The sequence below is a fragment of the Oncorhynchus kisutch genome, linkage group LG2 (genome assembly GCF_002021735.2).
Source record: "Oncorhynchus kisutch isolate 150728-3 linkage group LG2, Okis_V2, whole genome shotgun sequence".
Taxonomy (NCBI): Eukaryota; Metazoa; Chordata; class Actinopteri; order Salmoniformes; family Salmonidae; genus Oncorhynchus; species Oncorhynchus kisutch.
The window spans coordinates 70028533-70053314 of NC_034175.2; the positions used below are offsets into that span (position 1 = coordinate 70028533).

Below are 24782 nucleotides of genomic sequence, written 5' to 3' on the forward strand. Positions count from 1 at the left end.
CTAAAAGCTCAATGTATTGCCATGTCTCTCCAAAAGTGATATAAGATTGACAGTTTAGACTGAAACCTTTGGAAAGTAGATTTTTGAAGGTAATCTCTGTATGTTTCCTCTTTGTGTAGAAAGCAATTTTCTTTTTTATGTCCTCCCAGAAAAATCTGCAGAAAAACAACTTTTGCATGAATTGTGGGTGGAGGAATTTTGACTCTGAAATCCAGGTATCGTGTTTCTGTAAAAAAAAAGCCCTTGTTGGAATTTTGCAAAGCCATCTCCTCTACCACAATCCTGAATGTATCACCATCTGGCCCACAGCTGAAAACTATTAGGCTCTGCTGGAACTTCCTTCTTCTCACTATTCCACCCGGTTTCAAAGCAAGTAAGTCGCTTTTATTTTGGTGCTGTTGCCTGGTCATCTTTGCGTAATACCACTCGAAAGCCATTCTCTTATTTTAGTTTCTCTTGGCAACGGGGTAAATCATCGGTTGGTCTGTTTGTTTGTCTCTTTTGCTGTTGGCAAGGGAGCTGGAATTTTCCTGTGTCTGATTGAATGAAAGAGAGAGAGCTCCGGGAGCAGCGCTGTGTTTGGTTGAGGCTGATTCAACTGTGGAATGTCGGGGTAAATTAATAAAGAGTTTTTGCTATGTCTAATGTGTTTCGCGCTTAGCAAGCAAAATTCCAGAGCGGGTGAAAGCGAGTGAAGAAACAATGAAGCGCTGTTGTTTTCCGAGCGGCATTATGTCAGGGGACTGCAGTGCATGTTTTTCATCCCATGTCAACTGGCTTGCTTTTTTTTTGTGTGCGTATGGCTCAGATTTGCGGCTGCTAGAGAGGTTTTTAAAGGGGACATCAATTTTGGGGATTTTTTTTATTTGCGGATTGCTTTTTGGGTTCGAGAGAATTTTTTTCCCCCTTGGGTTCAAAGTAGGTCATTTCTGTTTTCCAACAAATTCCAACTGTTTGAGTCAGTGAAATAGAATTGCGCAACTGGCGGCAAGTTTTTCTGAGCAAATGACGAATGATAAACCTCATGAATTAATTTCTGCCACATTTAGTGAATCATTTGCTTAAGGACAATTAATTCAGGAAGTGATTTTAGTAAATAAAATTATAGCATTGAAAAACTTTTGATATAAATAGCTTCTACTCAGTTTATTGATAATTCATTGGAAATATAAGCAATCGTTATAATTGAATTAGAATTTAAGTTTACCTGAACTGACTGTCTTCAATTCTAATTATCCCAGCCGTGATTTTATTAGAAGTGTTCGCCTCAATGTGTATCAGTAAAACATAATACATACATTCTGTAATGTTATTGTTGAATAATTAAATTGATTGCTGTTTTTTTTTGTCTTTCAAACTGTTTTCTTAATATGTTTGCGCATCATTGCTCTCAATTAATATAACTTTTGTGAGGTGTACACTGATTGGAAGCTGTTTAGCCATGGCATCAGCTGTCAATTTGCATTCTTTATGTCCTATTTGCTTTTATGATCAGACCTGATAGTGTTTATACACTACTGTAATTATTCCGAGCATCAGCTTGTCCTCCGATGTTTTCGGTCAACTGAGCGCACTGTAAACTGTAGTGAACCGGGAAAAACATCAATACAGTTACATATCGGGATATTATTACTTACAATGTTGTCTCATATCATGTTATTGTTGCGGTAGTTGGCTGTACCTGCACTCTAAATCCACTATTTGTCCTTCAGAGCTTGTTCTCCATCTTCTTTTCAAATAGAGTGCAATTGTTCAGCACTTATTTCCATGACTGATCAAAACTCGTTTTCTCATGGCTCTCTCTTGTCCCTCTGCAGAAGATATATAGTGAGCTATAGCATATGTTAGGAACATCGAAATATCGAATTGCAATACACATAGAATCGTGAGTCTCTCAATACATATCTTATTGGCATCTAAGTATCGTGATAATATCGTATTGTGAGGTCCCTGGCTGTTCCCTGCCCTAGTAAACTGCATAATATTATGGTCTTTGTCGTACCCCAGGAACAATCCATTCCCTCTAACTCTCCCGGCTATAGGTTACGCTACATACACGCTCCCGGGGAATTTTAAACCTGAGCAACGCCTGTGAGAATAAGGATTGCTCAGCCGGTCTGATTCTCCAGACGGCTATATATCACCGCAACCGTGACCTCAAACATACCTGACCCCGATGCTTGCACAGTCACACTGCAGAGGGTTAATAGCAGTGGGGAGGGTTGCGACTCTGTGTTAAGATTGGGGATAAGGTTCTTCAAAGAGAGGTTGACTCACCAGCCCAGGAAGCCATTAAAAATAGCAAAACAGCTTCTGTCAATCATAATAAGGGACATTACAGTGTCAGTCCAGGCATACACAGCCCAACCATAGAGTAAGAAAACATCCACAGTGAGAGGGTATTGTAACCTGCTCTCCTATATTCCCTTGGTGGTTGCCTTTTAGATACACTGTAGGCTAGCACTTGATATTTTCTCTGCCTCTGGATGCTAGAATGGTATTTTTTTCAGGCAGTCTTAGGGAGGAAAAGTTCTTGCTTTGAGTTGGGTTGTCTGATATGATTCTGCTGAAATAGTGATTTGAATGTAATGTAGGTCTTGTGCATCTTAGTCCTGATCTTCAACACAAGGTATAGATGCTGTCTTCATAAGAAGGGGAGTTCAAACCAAGTTCAGACTGTAAACTGTGAAGCCACACAAACAAAATGGAATGGTAGAGTACTAGGCATTTATATGGCAGTAATGCAGTAGGCATTAATATGGCAGTAATGTACTAGGCATTTATATGGCAGTAATGTACTAGGCATTTATATGGCAGTAATGTACTAGGCATTTATATGGCAGTAATGTAGTAGGCATTTATATGGCAGTAATGTAGTAGGCATTTATATGGCAGTAATGCAGTAGGCATTTATATGGCAGTAATGTACTAGGCATTTATATGGCAGTAATATACTAGGCATTTATATGGCAGTAATATACTAGGCATTTATATGGCAGTAATGCAGTAGGCATTTATATGGCAGTAATATAGTAGGCATTTATATGGCAGTAATGCAGTAGGCATTTATATGGCAGTAATGTAGTAGGCATTTATATGGCAGTAATGTAGTAGGCATTTATATGGCAGTAATGTAGGAGGCATTTATATGGCAGTAATGTAGTAGGCATTTATATGGCAGTAATGTACTAGGCATTTATATGGCAGTAATGCAGCAAGCATTTCTGATATCTTGTTTAAAATGGACAACCCACAAGGACAAGGTGGGAAACGGATATTGGCACTGGAATAGACAGATGCAGTCACACACTCTAGCTGTTGATGGCTTGTCTTTTTGACTCCGTTATAACCTTTTATGACATAATACCCTTACATGGTAGAGTTTTGGGGTAAAGGGAAACCGTTTTTATCCCACAGTGCTGTAAGAGTGTGTTTGAATGCACTGTAAAGTAGCGATGGGGTACCTTACAATTAAATACCTTTCGGTGATTTTATTATAATAATTTTTTTACATCAAAATGGTCAAAAACAAACAAATAGCTTATTAGCAGAGAGCATTTTCTCAAGCAATAATTTTGCTAGTACTTTCTGGGAGTGGTCTGAGTGGGGAGGGGGAAACTGAAAATGAGCTGTTATTGGCAGAGAGGTTTGGAACGCTCTCTTTTTATTTGTCAGTTAACTAATTTACCTTATGATGGTGATACCATGGAAGACCAAAACTCCATCCCACCAAAACAGGATGAAATTTTAATGCAGTCTTTTCAAACAGTTTTTACACTAAAAGGGCATTATCATTTTCACAATTTCACATTATTATTCCAACCTCTTAGTGTGGAAATACAGTTTAAGTCAGAAGTTTATATACACTTAGGTTGATAGGCTAATTGACATCATTTGATTTAATTGGTGGGATACCTGTGGATGTATTTCAAGGTCTACCTTAAACCTCTGTGCCACTTTGCTTCACATCATGGGAAAATCAAAAGAATTCAGCCAAGACCTCAGAAAAAAATGGTAGACCTTCACATGTCTGGTCCATCCTTGGGAGCAATTTCCAAACGCCTGAAGGTACAACGTTCATCTTTCCAAACAATAGTACGCAAGTATAAACACCATGGGACCACGAAGCTGGCATACCACCCAGGAAGGAGACGCTTTCCTTCTCCTAGAGATGAACGTACTATGGGTACAAAAGTATCTATATCCACAGTAAAACAAGTACTATATTGACATAACCTGAAAGGCTGCACAGCAAGCAAGAAGCCACTGCTCCAAAACCGACATAAAAAAGCCAGACTATGGTTTGCAACTGCATATGGGGACAAAGATCGTACTTTTTGGTGACATGTCCTCTGGTCTGATGAAACAAAAATAGAACTGTTTGGCCATAATGGCCATCGTTATGTTTGGAGGAAAAAGGGGGATGCTTGCAAGCCGAAGAACACCATCCCGTCCGTGAAGCATGGGGGTGGCAGCATCATGTTGTTGTGGTGCTTTGCTGCAGGAGGGACTTGTGTGCTTCACAAAATAGATGGCATCATGAGGCAGGGAAATTATGTGGATATATTGAAGAAACATCTCAAGACATCAGTCAGGAAGTCAAAGCTTGGTTGCAAATGGGTCCTCCAAATGGACATTGACCCAAAGCATACTTCCAAAGTTGTGGCAAAATGGCTTAAAGACAACAAAGTCAAGGTATTGGAGTGGCCATCACAAAGCCCTGACCGTCAATCCTATATAATTTTTTGGGGCAGAACTGAAAAAGCATGTATGAGCAAGGAGGCCTACAAACCTGTCTCAGTTACACCAGCTCTGTCAGGAGGAATGGGCCAAAATTCACCCAACTTTTTGTGGGAAGCTTGTGGAAGGCTACTCAAAACGTTTCACCCAAGTTAAACAATTTAAAGGCAATGTTACCAAATACTAATTGAGTGTATGTAAACATCTGACCCACTGGGAATGTGATGAAATAAATAAAATATGAAATAAATCACTCTACTATTTTTCTGACATTTCACGTTCTTAAAATAGAGTGGTGATCCTAACTGACCTAAGACAGGGAATTTTTTACTAGGATTAAATGTCAGGAATTGTGAAACTGAGTTTAAATATATTTGGCTAAGGTGTATGTAAACTTTCGACTTCAACTGTATATAACACAGGAAAATCACATTTTTTACTGCACTGGGGCTTTTTAAGGTTGATCCCTGAAATAATTTGTACTTCCTATGGAAGTAGGTCGAGGTGGAAGGTGGTCTTATAGCTGTGGTTGATAGGGCCTGTTAGTTAAGATCAGGAGAGCGAAGCATCAATAGTAGCACTGAAGGGACATTTCCCCTTGAGCATTGTTCTACAGAGTAATGAGTCAGTATGCTCCAATGAGGGATACATGGTTTTCCAAATGTCACGTGCGCATCACAGTGGAATAGTATTTTTTGAAGGCAATTTGTAAAGCTAATGTTTTTTTTTCAAACTCCAGATATTGAATGGCGGTTTTTCAATCTGTCACTCGTAAAGTAGGCTAAGAATAATGAACCCTATTAAATCTTCACATGCTTTAGAACATACAAGACGGCACAAAAAGCCGCTTTGATACTATTTTCATCAGGGTGACAAAAATAACTGACTTCGTGCCTATTGCTTATTTGTCTAGCATCTTTAGATGTGCAGAAAAGTGACTCCTTCTACCCTGAATTGTGGACATGGTTTTCTGGCTCTGCATCGCTCTGAGGCGGGGACAAATTCCTTGGCCGTAAATAAGAAAGACAAGATGTAATTTTAAGTGGCAAAACTATTTGTTTTGGCAGCAGTCAGGATATCCCAATCCGCACCCTCTAGCTCATTCCGCTTAAGCTTTTCACCCTGAAGGACATTTTATAGATGGAAAGAAAACCTCTCCCAACCTCTCGCCAATGTGGTTTGTTAACCTTTGTTAAATTAAGTTATATATCTGCAGAAAATGTACATGTTTTCTTAATAATTGCATGTCTAAACATTGTCCTAGTATTCTTAGCGACTTATTGTAGGACGTATTGTAGGACAAAAAGAGTAGTTTGGTGCTATAGTTCTGTCTAAAATATGGGGATTTGATCATTTTTCGCATTTTTCCATGTCCTTTCATAATGGGAAGCTATCATGGTCCTCAGTGGCATGCTGAAGGTTTTACACAATAGTCAGTCAGAGCTGGCATTCCCATGTAGTGACTCAGGTAATATCATAACACTATACTGCAGCTAGCATATATATTAAAGCTAGACTAATTGATGACTAATTAAAGCTAGACTAATTGATGCTAAATTGCTCATTTCTGTTCCTGAATTACATCTCTCAACTTGGACAAATAAGACATGGGAATGCTTGCAATGGCTTTTCTGTCATGTCCAAGTATATGAAATAATGTTGTTTATCTATTATTAATACTAAAGCTTTTGACACACTATCCAGCTCACAGTTCACATCGATTAAATTTGCGATTAAGGAGTAAGGAAACATTACTGTTCTTTGCATGGAAACATTCACATGGAGCCCTCAATCACTTTTTGCACATTGTATTATTGTAGAACGGATCACAGTCTCTCAGGTCTGGCTGTCAAATAGCTTAGCATGTTTGGACCTGCTAGGGGCGGCAGGTAGCCTAGCGTTTAGGAGCGTTGGGCCAGTAACCAAAAGGACTCAGGTTCTAATCTGTGGGCCAACAAGGTAAAAAATCTGTTGACGTGCCCTTCAGCAAGACACTTAACCCTAGTTGCTCTGGATAAGAGCTTCTGCTAAGTGACTCAAATGTCAGACTCCTATTTAGCACCACACCCCTCTTTAAAAAGTAGTCCTGAAACATAGTCCTCTTCACAGAGCTAGATGTGTGATCTTTGTCTCCCAAGTGTGATAGTCATTATTTCCTGAATTTTGCAACGCTCCTCTGCATTATGTCAGTGGATAAAAATGTCCTTCCCGAAGTTAGAGTTTGTCACTTTGTCTCAACTTATGAAAAGATACAAGTCTGGAACTACTGACTTTAGCTGTGCTATCGAGGTATGCATGGTCTGAAGGGGTTTCTTCAGGTGTTTTTTTTTTATTCGTAACAGCAGAAAATGGCTGTCCCATGAGCCGGATCAATGTCTGTGCTCACTGTGGCGGGCCAATGACTTAGTTAACCTTTGAAGGGAATACAATTCTCTCACATTAACGGTTCAACATCACCTTACATAATTTCACAAATAGTTTCATTTACTCATTCATTTTATACAATAATTAGACACAAACCTCGTAACAGAGGCTCCTGTATGAATAGAGTTATGGTAATGTGGCTAAATTGTCTTTCATGAGGTCACATGAAACAAAACGGACCGGGTCGTAGCTGGCTACTCCACCGACCGTTTACACATTCTCCAAAACATGGATATTGTTCAGTTCTCAAGTCCTGTGATGTAGAGGAACTTCCTTTGTTCTACTGTAAAACTCTCTCTCTATACTGCCTGGCCATGAGGAGAGAGTCTCCTCCGGAAATTTACGACCTGAGATAACAGATCCTGGGTGGAGGGGGGGGGGGGAGAAGAGAAAAACGATCTCGCTATACCCAAAGAGGGCCACGTTATGACAGAGTTGTGTCCCTGATGTGTCTGTCTTAACTTGTAACCTGTACGGAGTGCAGTGTGAGTGAGAGACACTTCGGATTGCGCAGTACCTAGGGAGAAGGGCACAATTGGCACTGGCTGCAAAAGGCATGTATGTTTTAGGGTGCATTACGGCCACAAAGGGGATGCTGCCGTGAAATTTGAGGCAATAGGAAGTGCTTGTCAAATTGTGAATGAGAGACTATTGGAGTGTGTACAGCCTGTGCGAAAAAACAAAGCAGAGCTCATGCCTTTTCAAGCGACTTTTTTTCAAATCCTCATTAGTCTCATCATGCAGCCTTACAGTGGCTTGCGAAAGGATTCACCCCGCTTGGCATTTTTCCTATTTTGTTGCCTTACAACCTGAAATTAAAATAGATTTTTGGGGGGTTTGTATCATTTGATTTACACAACATGCCTACCACTTTGAAGATGCACATATTTTTGTTCGTGTGAAACAAATAAGAAATAAGACAAAAAAAACAGAACTTGAGCGTAACTATTCACACCCTCAAAGTCAATACTTTGTAGAGCCATCTTTTGCAGCAATTACAGCTGCAAGTCTCTTGGCGTATGTCTCTATAAGCTTGGCACATCGAGCCACTGGGATTTCTGCCCATTCTTCAAGGCAAAACTGCTCCAGCTCCTTCAATCTGGATGGGTTCCGCTGGTGTAAAGCAACCTTTAAGTCATAGCGCAGATTATCAATTGGATTTAGGTCTGGGCTTTGATTAGGCCATTCCAAGGCATTTTAAATGTTTCCCCTCAAACCACTTGTGTTGCTTTAGCAGTATGCTTAGTCATTGTCCTGCCGGAAGGTGAACCTCTGTTCCAGTCTCAAATCTCTGGAAGACTGAAACAGGTTTCCCTCAAGAATATCATTGTATTTAGCGCCAGCCAACATTCCTTCAATTCTGAACAGTGTTCCAGTCCCTGCCGATGAACAACATTGTGTTCTTGGGTGACGAGAGGTGTTGGGTTTGCGCCATCTAGAAGAAAAATAAATGCACACCTATTTAGGTGAGGTGCTGGCTAGCGGAGTAGAAAATGTGAAAAATAAAGGAGAGCCGCACACTCTAGGAGCTCAGATGCAAAGATGTAATATCCAACGTTTCGACAGGCAAGCTGTCTTCATCAGGGTATAATCACAAACACTGCAGGGTGACACACAGGTGTCTGTAATCATGGCCAAGTGTGGCCTAATATCATTGGTGAATTCTCAATTATTAAAACGGCAGACAAAGAACAGCATACAAAAAACACATGGATAGCATCAATCATAGATTATTTTAGACTACACAAGCTTACAAACAATTACAATGGCAAAAGTCACAATCACAAGAATGGCTTCAGATCAAAGTCTACGTTGAGACCGAAGGGAGCAAGGGTCTTTAAATTAATGATCCAGGCAGCCTCTCGTTTTAACAATAAATCATCAAGGTCACCCCCTCTCCTAGGGATGGTGACATGTTCGATGCCAATATAACGCAGAGACGAAATCGAGTGGTTTGCTGGCAAAAAGTGGGCCGCAACTGGGCCGCACCTAATGGTGCTACGATGCTCTGAGATATGTACTTTTAATTTGCGCTTTGTTTTACCCACAACATTTTTACCACAAGGACAAGTTATAAGATGAATAACACCCTTAGTGGAGCACGTGATGACACCTTTGATTGGGCTCGATTTCCCTGTTTGTGGGTGTTTGACATCTACATTTATAAGTGTAATTGCATTGAGCACAGCCATTACACTTGTAATTTCCATCCAGTAGGGACGTAAATAGACGTTGTTCAGGAATATCTTGGGGTGGTAAATCAGAGTGTACCAATTGGTCTCTGTGATTTCTGCCCCACGAGAATACGATCAAGGGAAGGTCCGAGAACGCATTACCTAGATTATCATCGGATTTTAGAATGTGCCAATGTTTGTGAAAAATTCCCTTAATTTTTTCAGAGCACTTTGAATAGCGGCTAGTTAGAGTTTGCGATTGTGCCAGACATAGCGTTTTCCTTGATGGCAAAAAAGCTCAATTTTAGTCTAATCTGACCAGAGTACCTTCTGCCATATGTTTGGGAGTCTCCCACACGCCTTTTGGTGAACATCAAACATGTTTGCTTATTTTTGTTCTTTAAGCAATGGCTTTTTTCTGTCCACTCTTCCATAAAGCCCAGCTCTGTGGAGTGTACGGCTTAAGGTGGTCCTATGGACAGATACTCCAATCTCTGCTGTGGACCTTTGCAGCTCCTTTGGGGTTATCGTTGGTCTCTTTGTTGCCTCTCTGATTAATGCCCTCCTTGCCTGGTCTGAGTCTTGGTGGGCGGCCCTCTCTTGGCAGATTTGTTGTGGTGCCATATTCTTTAAATTTTTTAAATAATGGATTTAAATCAAATCAAATGTATTTATATAGCCCTTCGTACATCAGCTGATATCTCAAAGTGCTGTACAGAAACCCAGCCTAAAACCCCAAACAGCAAGCAATGCAGGTGTAGAAGCACGGTGGCTAGGAAAAACTCCCTAGAAAGGCCAATACCTAGGAAGAAACCTAGAGAGGAACCAGGCTATGTGGGGTGGCCAGTCCTCTTCTGGCTGTGCCGGGTGGAGATTATAACAGAACATGGTCAAGATGTTCAATGTTCATAAATGACCAGCATGGTCGAATAATAATAAGGCAGAACAGTTGAAACTAGAGCAGCAGCACAGTCAGGTGGAAGTTGAAACTGGAGCAGCAGCATGGCCAGGTAGACTGGGGACAGCAAGGAGTCATCATGTCAGGTAGTCCTGGGGCATGGTCCTAGGGCTCAGGTCCTCCGAGAGAGAGAAAGAAAGAGAGAAGGAGAGAATTAGAGAACGCACACTTAGATTCACACAGGACACCGAATAGGACAGGAGAAGTACTCCAGATATAACAAACTGACCCCAGCCCCCCGACACATAAACTACTGCAGCATAAATACTGGAGGCTGAGACAGGAGGGGTTAATGGTGCTCTGTGGGATGTTCAAAGTTTCTGATATTCTTTTATAACCCAACCCTGATCTGTACTTCTCCACAACTTTGTCCCTGACCTGTTTGGAGCGCTCCTTGGTCTCTGTGGTGCCCCTTGTTTAGTGGTGTTGCAGACTCTGGGGCCTTTCATAACAGGTGTGTATATATACTCAGATCATGTGACACTTAGCACTTTATTTAATAACTGATGTGACTTCTGAAGGTAATTGGTTGCACCAGATCTTGATTAGGGGCTTCAAAGCAATAGGGATGAATACATATGCACGTACCACTTTTAATTTTTCTTTTTTTTAAACATTTTTTAAACTGCTTTTTTTTCCACTTCACCAATTTGGGCTATTTTGTGTATGTCCATGACATGACACCAAGGGGGATGAATACTTTTACAAGGCACTGTACAATATATTAAAAATCAAAACATATATTCCAACATTTGTAGAACAACTAAAGTTACATAAATAACTGTATATTAAGCATATAGGAGGACCTGTTTCTTTGTTAACCACTCGACACAGAATAGCCACATGTGCGCACTCCCCATCTGGTTTAACTCAATATCAGGAAGGTGTTCCTAATGTTTGGTTTACTCAGTGTGAATACTTTCTGAAGGCACTATCTGTCAGTGTCACAGAAGATGACATGGCACATGTTTAACTGTGCTCTTGGCCTGCTGCAGTGTCATGGTCAATTGTGTGATGCTGTGTCAAATACAAATCATCATATTCAGTATCTGTGTACTCTACATCTACTCGTCGTATGCATTCTCTGTTGAGCATCTGAATAAGGTTTCTATAGCATATTCATGTCTGCTGTGAGATCTTCAGTATGACACATTACACACAATGGTCAATGTCATCCTCATTGCATACAATTCAGAATTGAAGGACTGTAGCCAGATGCTATATTATCCACCTAGAACGGAAGTTATCGCCCTTCAGTTGTATCAAAGGGATACATAACAAAGACGGGAGCCTTTTTTAATTACTTTTCAATCATATAGACGTTTCAATTCTATTCTATTGTTTGATTCACAACAGCTCTTATGTCTGGACAATAAAGTAATTTGTATCCTTGGGACTCATCTGAGACATTGTATTTGGTTCCTTAGCAGAATATTTAACAGAATATGTTTGCTTTAAAGTGTAATGTACGTCCATGAGTAAAACAGTTATATCAGTGCTTCATTCCATTTAAGTTTTGCAGGAGTGGATGTTTTGAACAGAAGCATATCGAGGTGTAATGAAGTTGACTCAGAAATGGGTTTCTACCTTTTCCCGAAATCACTGGCTTAGACGGGATTCTATCACCATGGAAGGGACTTCATCAATATCTGGAAGGACAGAGATGAAGAAAGAAGCAGCAACTGTCAAAATAATTGAGTCGACCTATTCTGAGGCAGAACGTATGTATAGTAGCCATCTGTGAGAGTTAAGAACATAGATTTTGGAAATTGGCATTTCAAATCCAATTTCAATTCCTCACATGCGCTGAATACAACAGTACATGAATACAATACTCATTTACACATTTCATAACCAACCAATCCCCCCCTACCCCTCTGTGGGCAATGCAAATAGTCTGTTTAGCCATTTGACTAGATATTCAGGAGTCTTATGATTTGGGGGTAGAAGCTGTTTAGAAGCCTCTTGGACCTAGACTTGGCGCTCTGGTAATGCTTGCCGTGCGGTAGCAGAGTGAACAGTCTATGACTAGGGTGGCTGGAGTCTTTGACAATTTTTAGGGCCTTCCTCTGACACCGCCTGGTATAGAGGTCCTGGATGGCAAGAAGCTTGGCCCCAGTGATGTCTGGGCCATTCGCACTACCCTCTGTAATGCCTTGCGGTCGGAGGCCGTGCAGTTGAACTACCAGGCAGTGATGCAATCCGTCGGGATGCTCTCAATGGTGCAGCTGTAGAACCTTTTGAGGATCTCAGGACTCATGCCAAATCTTTTCAGTCTCCTGAGGGGGAATAGGTTTTGTCGTGCCCGCTTCACGACTGTCTTGGTGTGCTTGGACCATGTTAGTTTGTTGGTGATGTGGACACCATTTTAAACCTTGCAAAGTTGATGTGCTCTTAATGATTTGTTGTATAATGTCTTGATTCCTCATTCTCATTCATACGTACTCAGTAAAAAATGTTGTGGAGAGATTGCAAGGTTACAACAGAACTTTTAAGTTGAGCTTCTCCTCCTTATCGCCATTTACCTTTTGGTATTAAAAGTTCTCACTTGGTTGGGATCATCAGCAAATGTTCAAAGAGAACATCTATGTCTGTAACCCGATAATGCCTTTACCTATTCACTGTTCATACATGTACGTTCATTCACTGTTCATACATGTACGCTATATCCAGCAGAGTTTAATATGACCGCATTGATCCTCGCTACAACTTTTTCATGACTTTGCTGGTATAAGAAGTCCTACGTTTTGCTGCAATAACTAATCTACTTTGGTTGGATGTATTCGTGCAGCCACCGACAAGCTTTCTCCCAGTTATACTGTAATGCAAGAGATTGTGGCAAAAATAAATACATAATAATAAAAAAAGTCCAGAAAATGGTCTCAAGGGACATTTACTGTTACTACGAAGTCGACCAGCAGTAGTTGATTTCTTTTGACATTTGACCTGTTTTAGTGTGATATATCGACAGTGACCAACAAGTCTAGCCGTCTAAAATACCAAAATGGTCAACTCCCCTACTCAAGACGGTAAACGGCTTTAACCCAAAGGTAAACACAAGGTGTTTTGCAGGTGGGCCCAGGTTTTCATCGGTGGATTTTCTTTCTTAAACATGGGCTTTCTGTTAGAGGGTGGGTTTCCTAAATCACAGGCTGACATCAAACATCAGTTTTTTTTCTTCAAATATTCCAGTTTATAGCCCTACTACCATGTGTGCTTTGCTGTGCTTATAATGTGAATAAATAGCCTAATCGTTTATTAACATTTTAAGCTAAATGTTCTAAGATGTTGCAACCGCCACATTGAATTAAAATCAATAAGGGTTGTATTCATTTGGGATCTATCGTATCCCACAACTGTCCCAGATTCTTTGGAATATTTAATTCTCGCACAGAATAGAATAGGTCGACTTTGGTACTATGGGGGATAGTAGATTGACATGGGCTAGTGCTTTTGCTGTTCGTTAGGCCTACTCATCTTGTTGCCTGACGAAAAGTAAATGTGGACAATTCATCCAATATCTTCAATATGCACCTCAGAATTGGATAAGAACGCACACAAGTTGTGTCCCCGATGTGTCTGTCTTAACTTGTAACCTGTACGGAGAGCAGTGTGAGTGAGAGACACTTCGGATTGCGCAGTACTTAGGGAGAAGGGCACAATTGACACTGGCTGCAAAAGGCATGTATGTTTTAGGGTGCATTACGGCCACAAAGGGGATGCTGCCGTGAAATTTGAGGCAATAGGAAGTGCTTGTCAAATTGTGAATGAGAGACTATTGGAGTGTGTACAGCCTGTGCAACAAAACAAAGCAGAACTCATGAGTCTCATCATGCAGCCTTACAATGTATTAAAAATCCTAACATATAGCCCGACGTTTGTAGAACAACTAAAGTTACATGAATAACTCTATATTAAGCATATATAGCAAGACCTGTTTCTTTGTTAACTGCTCAACACAGAATAGCCGCATGTGCGCCCTCCCTCTGATCGTTTGGAGAAAATTATTTAGATTTTTCAGTGTTTTAATTGTATTCTTCATACTATTAAATAATATAAAATAATTCCACGGAATTATAAACTAATATTGTCTGCTAAATGAACTAGTGTAGCCAACAGCCATTTTGCGTAGCCACATCAGGACCTAACATAAGGACAACTCAGTATGCTATTCTTTTCTTCTGAAGTAGACTACATTTTTGTCTTCAGATCATGCTTCTTTTTCATTTATTTTATTTAACCTTTATTTTAATAGGCAAGTAAATTAAGAACAAATTCTTATTTACAATGACTGCCTTACCCCGGCCAAACCCGGGGTAGGACGCAGGTAGTAACATTTTCCAGATTTAGTTTGTTGAGGGTCTGAGATTTTAAAGGATTCTGAAATGTTTTGTTTTTTTCCTTCCAGGTGGAATATTCCAGGTGGAATATTGGCAAATATACAGGAGGGATCTCAAAGACACAAGGTTTTTCCAGTATGAACCGGGCTTTTAACAGGAAAAAAGGTGAGCAGTCATTTTGTTTCTCTTCCCCATTTGTTAAGCAGATTAACATTAAGCCCAGATCTACTTCAAATCAAATTGTATTTCTCACATACACATGGTTAGTAGATGTTAATACGAGATCATATTACGTCTCATATTATGGCTCAGAGATTTCAAGTAGCCTTTGTTCAATGAGCTACTTGTTATTATACCTGGAGCTAACAGGCGTAATCTACATGAGCACCGTGGTACTGAACATGACTTGACCATTGCGGTTTCGCAACAACATCTTGTTGTATTTACCTCCATCTGTCCCACCACTCCAACTCCCGGTTGTCACTAGTTAACACAGACACAAAGTCATAAACCCCACCTATTTCTACAATTTCTCTTCTTAAAGTCTTATTTTACATTTACCCTTAAACACAGCCTTAACCACGCGGCTAACCTTATGCCTTACCCTTACCTTAAATTAAGACCAAAAAGACAGTTTTCATGATAAGTCCAAAGACCCTGCTGGACAATTTTGGTGCCCAGGCGGCCCAGGGTTTTAGTGATATTTGAGCTTTGTAATTTCCCCCAGCCCTGTCAGACACACAATGAGTAAATAAAGACAGTAATCAGGCTAGACAGACCACTTCTCCTGCTTCCGATTACATTACCTTTTCATGGACAATATTTAAATGAGGCTTGGCTTGAAGGTAATCCAATACTGCCCCTACTGTAATTTTTATTGGGTTTTACTTTCTCAGGAATATAAGTTGATACTTTGTCAATATCATCAACTCAGACTCAGTAGGGTGCGTTTAAGGAGTCTATTGAGAGGTTTGGCATAACAAAGAAGTTATGGCTTCTCAGCTGACGCAGAAAGTAGTCAGTGAAGTGTTCCCCAGGCACAGTGGCTGTTTACCATTCCCTGCCTCTTAGTGATGGGCCCACAAATGCCTCCGAAAACATACTTGCACCCTGTCCAGTTCTGTGTGATTGTAGAGAACTACAGAGCCATCTGGCATAATAAAGAGGGCATTAAAGTCTTTCAGCAGAGGACAAAGGTTCCTCCGAACCCTCCCCGAACAAGACAGACATTTTACCCCATAGCAACACAGAACACTGGGCTTTTGGAGACAACCATTCATTACCAGAGCATTGCTCATAACTGATAAAGGGCTTGGTAAGAAAATAGAAAAGGGTATCAGTGTTTTCCATAAGCGCAGGCCGTCGGCTTAATAGCCAATAACACGCTACTGTTCCACTTCATTAATTAACTAGGCTTCTTTTAATTTTGAAGTTTCAATTCATTAGTCATGAAAGTCAGTGTAGCCTTCTCCCGCTAGAACGAATGATATGCATGTTCTAGTGATAGAACAGGCGCCTGTCAGTCACAAAGCGAGAAATGACAGGGGCACTGTACTGGTTTGTACTGGTTTGTTCTGTCCTACCTCTCGGTACCTGTGTTATTTTAGTGCTCTCTGGTTGGCTGCAGTCAAATTTATTTTAACGGGATAGGGAGAGCATCACCGGTGAGTTTGAAGTTAGGGGAATCAAAAATATATATACAGTGGAGGAAAAAAGTATTTAGTCAGCCACCAATAGTGCAAGTTCTCCCACTTAAAAAGATGAGAGAGGCCTGTAATTTTCATCATAGGTACACTTCAACTATGACAGACAAAATGAGAAAGAAAATCCAGAAAATCGCATTGTAGGATTTTTTATGAACTTATTTGCAAATTATGGTGAAAAATAAGTATTTGGTCACCTACAAACAAGCAAGATTTCTGGCTCTCACAGACCTGTAACTTCTTCTTTAAGAGGCTCTTCTGTCCTCCACTCGTTACTTGTATTAATGGCACCTGTTTGAACTTGTTATCAGTATAAAAGACACCTGTCCACAACCTCAAACAGTCACACTCCAAACTCCACTATGGCCAAGACCAAAGAGCTGTCAAAGTACACCAGAAACAAAATTGTAGACCTGCACTAGGCTGGGAAGACTGAATCAGCAATAGGTGAGCAGCTTGGTTTGAAGAAATCAACTGTGGGAGCAATTATTAGGAAATGGAAGACATACAAGACCACTGATAATCTCCCTCGATCTGGGGCTCCACGCAAGATCTCACCCCGTGGGGTCAAAATGATCACAAGAATGGTGAGCAAAAATACCAGATGATTTGGATGATCCAGAAGAAGATTGGGAGAATGTCATATGGTCAGATGAAACCAAAATATAACTTTCTGGTAAAAACTCAACTCGTCGTGTTTGGAGGACAAAGAATGCTGAGTTGCATCCAAAGAACACCATACCTACTGTGAAGCATGGGGGTGGAAACATAATGCTTTGGGGCTGTTTTTCTGCAAAGGGACCAGGACGACTGATCCTTGTAAAGGAAAGAATGAATGGGGCCATGTATCGTGAGATTTTGAGTGAAAACCTCCTTCCATCAGCAAGGGCATTGAAGATGAAACGTGGCTGGGTCTTTTCAGCATGACAATGATCCCAAACACACTGACCGGGCAACGAAGGAGTGGCTTCATAATAAGCATTTCAACGTCCTGGAGAGGCCTAGCCAGTCTCCAGATCTCAACCCCATAGAAAATCTTTGGAGGGAGTTGAAAGTCTGTGTTGCCCAGCAACAGCCCCAAACCATCACTGCTCTAGAGGAGATGTGCATGGAGGAATGGGCCAAAATACCAGCAACAGTGTGTGAAGACTTACAGAAAACATTTGACCTCTGTCATTGCCAACAAAGGGTATATCACAAAGTATTGAGAAACTTTTGTTATTGACCAAATACTTATTTTCCACCATAATTTGCAAATAAATTCATAAAAAATCCTACAATGTGATTTTCTGGATTTCTTTTTCTCATTTTGTCTGTCATAGTTGAAGTGTACCTATGATGAAAATGTAAGGGCTCTCATCTTTTTAAGTGGGAGAACATGCACAATTGGTGGCTGACAAAATACTTTTGTTGCCCCACTGTACACATTTATGATAAAGTATTAGATGCATTTGCAGACTAATGTAAAATAGCCTCCTATTCCTAATGTGATGAATTGAATAGATTAAACTAATAGAAGTGTTTTCTTTGTCTCCTTTCTCGTTTTTCCAGTGTTTGTGTTTTGAAATATTGGAAGAGGCATAGGCTTATTTTAGAGGCTTTTCACTGACAACTGCAAAGCAACAGTCATCTATTTGATAAGAACACACTCTGCCCAAATTACGCGCTTCCCGACTGTAGTTTATACCCTGGCCTTGTCTTTAAAAAAAATGACAGCTATTTTTTTTTTAAGACTGTAATGGTCCTAAGTGGCTAAATCATGCTCTCTTGTGTAGTTTCTTTTTTAAGGATTATATTTATTTTTGTGTAGACATGAGTAATTATGTAGTTTTGCCAAGTTCAATTCAATGTACTTTAGGGGAAGCACGACAGTGCAAATTTATACATTTGGTGTGGTTATTAAAAGCCGCCTGTTGAGATTTAATGGTTTAGCACAGATTCTTCACTGGTACTTTTCTTCCTTTTGAGATTGATGAATTAGCGTTAACATTTCTAGTGGCATATGAGCAAAGTTGTTGCATTTTGTTAGAATAGTTTTTTCTCATTCTTACACATTCCTTCAACTTGTATTTATTAATTTGGACTGATTCCAAAATGTGGTTGAAAAATCAGGAGGACAAACAAAATACTGTTCCTCATTCTGCAAGGGGAAGAACAAATCACCAGTTATTTGTCTGGTCAGTCTGACTACAAGCTGAGCAAAAACATTTGTCTGATATACACTATATATACAAAGGTATGTGGACACCCCTTCAAATGAGTGGATTCGACTATTTCAGCCACACCCATTGCTGACATCTGTAGACAATCAAGTCAATGCCATGCAAACTCCATAGACAAACATTGGAGGTAGAATAGCCTTACTGAGGAGCTCTGTGACTTTCAACATTGCACTGTCATAGAATGCCACTATTCCAATAAGTCACTTTGTAAAATCTCTGCCCTGCTAGAGCTGCCTCGGTCAACTGTATGTGCTGTTATTGTAAAGTGTAAACGTCTAGGAGCAACAACGACTCAGCCGTGAAGTGGTAGGCCACACAAGCTCACAGAACGAGACCACCAAGTGCTGAAGTGCATAGCACGTAAATATTGTGTGTGTGTGAAGTTGCAGCACTCACTACCAAGTTCCAAACTACTTCTGGAAGTAATGTCAGCACAATAAGCTAGGCTACCCTGTGGCGGCAGGGTAGCCTAGTGGTTAGAGCTTTGGGCTAGTAACCGAAAGGTTGCAAGTTCGAATACCCGAGCTGACAAGGTACAAATCTGTCGTTCTTCCCCTCAACAAGGCAGTTAATGCACTGTTCCTAGGCCATAATTGAAAATAAGGATTTGTTCTTAACTGACTTGCCTAGTAAAATAAAAAATAACTGTTTGTTGTGAGCTTCATGAATGGCTGAGCAGCTGCACACAAGCGTAAGATCACCATGCTCAATGCCAAGCATCGGCTGGGGTGGTGTAAAGCTCGCCACCATTGGACTCTGTAGCAGTAGAAATGCGTTCTTTGCCATCTGGCTATCCGACAGATGAATCTGGGTTTGGCGGATGCCAGGAGAACGCTACCTGCCCGACTGTATAGTGCCAACTGTAAAGTTTGGTGGAGAAGGAATAATGGTCTGTGGCTGTTTTTCATGCTTTGTGTTAGGCCCTTTTAGTTCCAGTGACGCGACATCTTAACATTATAGCATACATTCTAGACGATACTGTGCTTCCAACTTTGTGGCAACAGTTTGGCAAAGGCCCTTTCCGGTTTCAGCATGACAATGCCCCCATGCACAAAGTGAGGTCCATACAGAAACTGTTTATCGAGATTGGTGTGGTAGAAATTGAATGACCTGCACAGTGCCCTGACCTAAACCCCGTCAAACACCTTTGGGATGAATTGGAACGCCAACTGCGAGCCAGGCCTAATCGCCCAACATCAGTGCCTGACCTCACTAATGGCTGAATGAAGCAAATCCCCACAGCAATGTTCCAACATCTAGTGGAAAGCCTTCCTAGAATAGTGCAGAATGTTATAGCAGCAAAGGGGGGACCAACTCCGTATTAATGCTCATGAGTTTTGAATGAGATGTTCGACAAGCAGGTGTCCAGCTACACTACATTACAAAAAGTATCTTTCTTTTCTGATAAGGCATTGATGGATACCCATTCAATTGCTGTTTGTCTCCTTTTCGTATTTCCTTGAGGAATGAAATAAAAATGTTTAATTTCATCTCGGTTAGTAAAATAAGAACATAATCCTATCCCTTCTGGTAGAAATAATCTGGTTTTCTGTCCCATCATCCATTGAATGTAATTTATCTGCCAAAATCTGTTTTTATTTTCACACTAAATTTGAATGCAATTATCTCTGAAATTCTTCAGTCTGCTACACAGTGGCTTGCATAAGTGTCCATCCCTTGGAATGTTTCCTATTGTGTTGCCTTAACCTGGGGGTTTGTATCATTTGACTTACACAACATGCCTACCACTTTGAAGATACAAAATATTTTTTATGTTGAGTGTTGCTTTACCAGTATGCTTAGGGTCATGGTCCTGATGGAAGTTGAACCTCTGTTTGTCTCAAATCTCTGGAAGACTGAAACTGGTTTCCCTCAAGAATTTCCCTGTATTTAACACCATCCATCATTTCTTCAATTCTGTCCCTTGTCCCTGTCGATGAAAAACATCCCCTCAGCAGGATGCTGCCACCACCACGCTTCACTGTTGGGATGGTATTCTCGGGGTGATGAGAGGTGTTGGGTTTGCTCCAGACATAGCGTTCTCCTTGATGGCCAAAAGCTCAATTTTAGTCTCATCTGACCAGAGTACCTCATTCCATATGTTTGAGTCTCCCAAATGCCTTTCGGTGGAACCCCAAATGTGTTTGCTTATTTTTTTTCTTTACGCAATGGCTTTTTTCTTGTATCTCTTCCATAAAGCCCGGCTCCATGGAGTGTACGGCTTAAAGTGGCCCTATGGACAGATACTCCCATCTCCGCTCTCTGGATTGCAGGAAACTTGGCCCCAGTGATGTATTGGGCCATTCGCACTACCCTCTGTAGCGCTTTACGGTCAGATGCTGAGCAGTTGCCATTCCAGCCGGTGATGCAACTGGTCAGGATGCTTTCAATGGTGCAGCTGTAGAACATTTTGAGGAGCTGGGGATCCATGTCAAATCTTTTTAGTCTCCTGAGGGGGAAAAAATGTCACGACTGTCTTGGTGTGTTTGGACCATGATTGATCGTTGGTGCTGTGGACACCAAGGAACTTGAAGCTCTCGACCCGCTCCACTACAGCGTTAATGGGGGCCTGTTCAGCCCTTCATTTTCCTGTAGTCCATGATTAGCTCCTTTGTCTTGCTCCCATTGAGGGAGAGGTTGTTCTTTCCTGGCACCACACTGACAGTTATCTGACCACCTGCCTGTTAGCTGTCTCATAGTTGTCGGTGATTATGCCTACCACTGTTGTCACCACTGTGTCATCAGCAAACTTAATGGTGGTGTTGGAGTCGTGTTTGGCCACAAAGTCATGGGTGGACAGGGAGTACAGGAGGGACGAAGTACACACCCCTGAGGGGTCCCAGTGTTGAGGATCAGCATGGCAGGCGTGTTGTTCCCTACCTTTACCACCTGGGGGCAGCCCGGTCAGGAAGTCCAGGATCCAGTTGCAGAGGCAGGAGTTTAGTCCCCGTGTCCTTAGCTTAGTGATGAGCTTCATGGGCACTATCGTGTTGAACACTGAGCTGTAGTCAATGAACAGCATTCTCACATAAGTGTTCATTTTGTCCAGGACTGAAAGGGCAGTGTGGAGTGTGATTGAATCATCTGTTGAGGCGGTTTGCGTCCTGTGTGAGCCATGGCCAGGCTTTCCAAACACTTATGGCTACCGACGTGAGTGCTACAGGGCGGTAATCATTTAGGCAGGTTACCTTCGCTTCCTTAGGCACTTGGGACTATGGTGGTCTGCTTAAAACAAGCATGTTGTTATTACAAACTCAGTCAGTTAAATGTTGAAAAATGTGAGTTTAGACACTTGCCAGATGGTCCCTGCATGCTTTGAGTACGAGCATCAGAGCCAGTGTAGTAGGATTCAATCTTAATCCTGTATTGACGCTTAGTTTTTTTGGTGGTTCATCTGAGGGCATAGCAGGATTTCTTATAGGCATCCGGATTAGTGTCCCACTTCCTGTAAATGGCAGCTCTAGCCTTTATCTTGATGCGGATGTTGCCTGTAATCCAACGGCTTCTGGTTGGGATATGTACGTACGGTCACTATGGGGACGACGTTGTCAATACACTTATTGATGAAGCAGATGACTGAGGAGGTATACTCCTCAATGCCATTGAATGAATCCCGGAACATATTCCAGCCTGCTAGCATAACAGTCCTGTAGCGTAGTATCCGCGTCATCTGACCACTTCCATATTGAGTGAGTCACTGGTACTTCCTACTTAAATTTTTGCTTGTAAACAGGAATCAGGAGAATAGAATTATGGTCAGAAATGTCAAGTGGAGGGCGGGGGAGAGCTTTGTATGCATCTCTGCGTGTGGAGTAAAGGTGGTCTAGATTGTTTTTCCCTCTGTTTGCACATGTGACATGCTGGTAAAAAAGTTGTAAAGCTTTTTAAGATTTAAGTTTACCTCCATTAAAGTCCCCGGCCACTAGGAGCGCCGCTTCTGGGTGAGCAATTTCTTGTTTGCTCATGGCCGTATAGAGTTGGTTGAGTGCAGTCTTAGTGCCAGAATCGGTCTGTGGTGCTAAATAGACAGCTACGAATAATATAGATGAGAACTCTATTGGTTGGTAGTGTGGTCTACAGCTTATTATATGGTTCTCTACCTCAGGCGAGAAATACCTCTCGACTTCTTTAATATTGGACATCACACACCAGCTGACAAAAAGACACACCCCCACCGCTCGTCTTACCAGACGTAGCATCTCTGTTATGCCGGTGCATTGAAAATCCCTCCAGCTCTATATTATCCTTGGCATAGTTCAGCCACGACTCGGTGAAACATAAGATATTACAGTTCTTAATGTCCCTTTGGTAGGATAATTGTAATCATAGGTCATACATTTTAACTTCCAATGATTGCATGTTAGCAAGTAGAATTGATGGCAGTGGGAGTATACTCGCTCGCCTACAGATTCTCAAAAGGCAGCCCGATCTGCGTCCTCTTTTCCTCTGTCTTTTCTTCTCGCAAATGACGGAGATCTGGGCCTGTTCCCAGGAGAACAGTATATCTTTCTCGCCGGACTCGTTGAAGGAAAATCTTCTTCCAGTTCGTGGTGAGTAATCCCAGTTCTGATGTCCAGAAATTATTTTCAGTCATAGCAGCGTAGCAGCAACATTATGTACAAAATAAGTTCAAAAATAAGTTACAAACAACGCAAACAAAACAAAACAAAATAGCACAATTGGTTAAGGGCATGTAAAACGTCAGCCATCCTCTTCGGCGCCACCTTTGGGCGGTATGATGTTATGATGATGTGGGAATGTTAAGTGAAAGACAAAGTGCTGTATAGTCTGACAGGGCAGTAATGACAAACACCGTACTGGACTGTCTTACAGGGCAGTAATGACAGACACTATACTGTACAGTCTTACAGGGCAGTAATGACAGACACTATACTGTACAGTCTTACAGGACAATAATGACACACACTATACTGTACATTCTTACAGGGCAGTAATGACACACACTATACTGTACATCCTTGTAACAGTGCACAACAATATGTATTTGAATGTAGTGCATACGCACTCGTGCGCACAGACAGACAAATGTTTCCATAGAAAGGGTAAATAATGTACAAAGTGTAACTCGTAAAAAACTAACATGTCAGAAAACACACTTTTTTTATCGTAGATACTGTGAATGGAGCAATTTTGATCCTGATTCCAAATGCTATCCTGGAATTGATCTCAGTTTGTTCAATGAGTAACAATGAATAAAATGTGAGTGTTAGGTAAAAAAAGTCTGTCAATGTGCCCTTGAACAAGGCTCTTAACCCAATCGCTCCTGTAAGTCACTCTGGACAAGAGCTTCCCTGAAATGTAAAAATGTACACTGGCGGTAATACTGTAATCCATTTTTAATGCCCTCTCTTTGTAATTTGGAGATCAACAGATGAACTCACTCATGTGGAAAATTTGATTCAGAGGTAACAAAAGGCTTTTTAATTTAACTGGACCATGTTGGCAGCTCATATCCAGTCAAACTGTAAAACAACGTATCAGAGGTGTTAAACTGAACTTAGCTTAGCTCCTCTGACCAGTAGGCAAATGATACAGCTGGACAAATAATACAGGGACTTGTGCCTTGTAACAATGATGGACAACTAGCATTTTTATGGGGATGGAAGATTGTACTAAATGTCTTTAGGGCCTGTTACTGTAAGTTCCATATATGGAACATAGTGTATATTAATGACATTCATCTACAGGTATACAGAGGTTATATACAAAAGAAAAACAGAGCTGTTCCCTGTGAAATATTTGGGTCATCATCATATAGCTACTGTCTTCTGAAAAGCTGCATTCTCTTTTGACAGGGAAATGATTAATGAGTATTTCTCTGCTAATGGTTCCTGCAAAGGGCACTGCCTTAATGTCATTTTAACACTTGTGAATGTTACCTAGCCTATGACATTTCCCCTGTAGATGTGAACCACTGCTTGCATGGCTGCTTTGCCCAGCAAACAGATGCATTGACGTGACGAAGAGTTTGCATACCAAGCAATCTCATTGTCAGCTTTGACTTGAGGTAATTTACCGTTTCACTGCATTGAACAACCTTATCGAAGCATTTGTGCTTCAATCACCGTACCTACAGTGTACTCTCATCTAGGTTTAAGCTTACAAGGCATTAGAGACTGCTGCTGTCCTATGTACAATACATAGTCCATGAACACTGGTCATTTAAAAAAATGTCTACATACTGTTTTATCCACTTCATA

The 24782-nt window shown here is 41.0% G+C and overlaps 1 protein-coding gene across 17 annotated transcripts in view; it reads left to right on the forward strand.

Moving 5' to 3' along the window:
- LOC109870779 (PTB domain-containing engulfment adapter protein 1-like) overlaps positions 1 to 24782 on the forward strand; it is a 169967-nt gene that overhangs the window by 118418 nt on the left and 26767 nt on the right. For 4 of the 17 annotated variants that reach the window (XM_031800956.1, XM_031800926.1, XM_020461415.2 and 1 more), the window contains exon 3: positions 14705 to 14801. In XM_031800956.1, the coding sequence (XP_031656816.1) occupies positions 14774 to 14801 (28 nt within the window). In that variant the 5' untranslated portion in view covers positions 14705 to 14773. Of the gene's footprint in view, positions 1 to 261; positions 374 to 487; positions 919 to 5810; positions 5918 to 14704; positions 14802 to 24782 lie in introns of those variants that run through there. The other 13 variants (XM_031800960.1, XM_020461424.2, XM_031800970.1 and 10 more) reach the window with 11 other exon arrangements.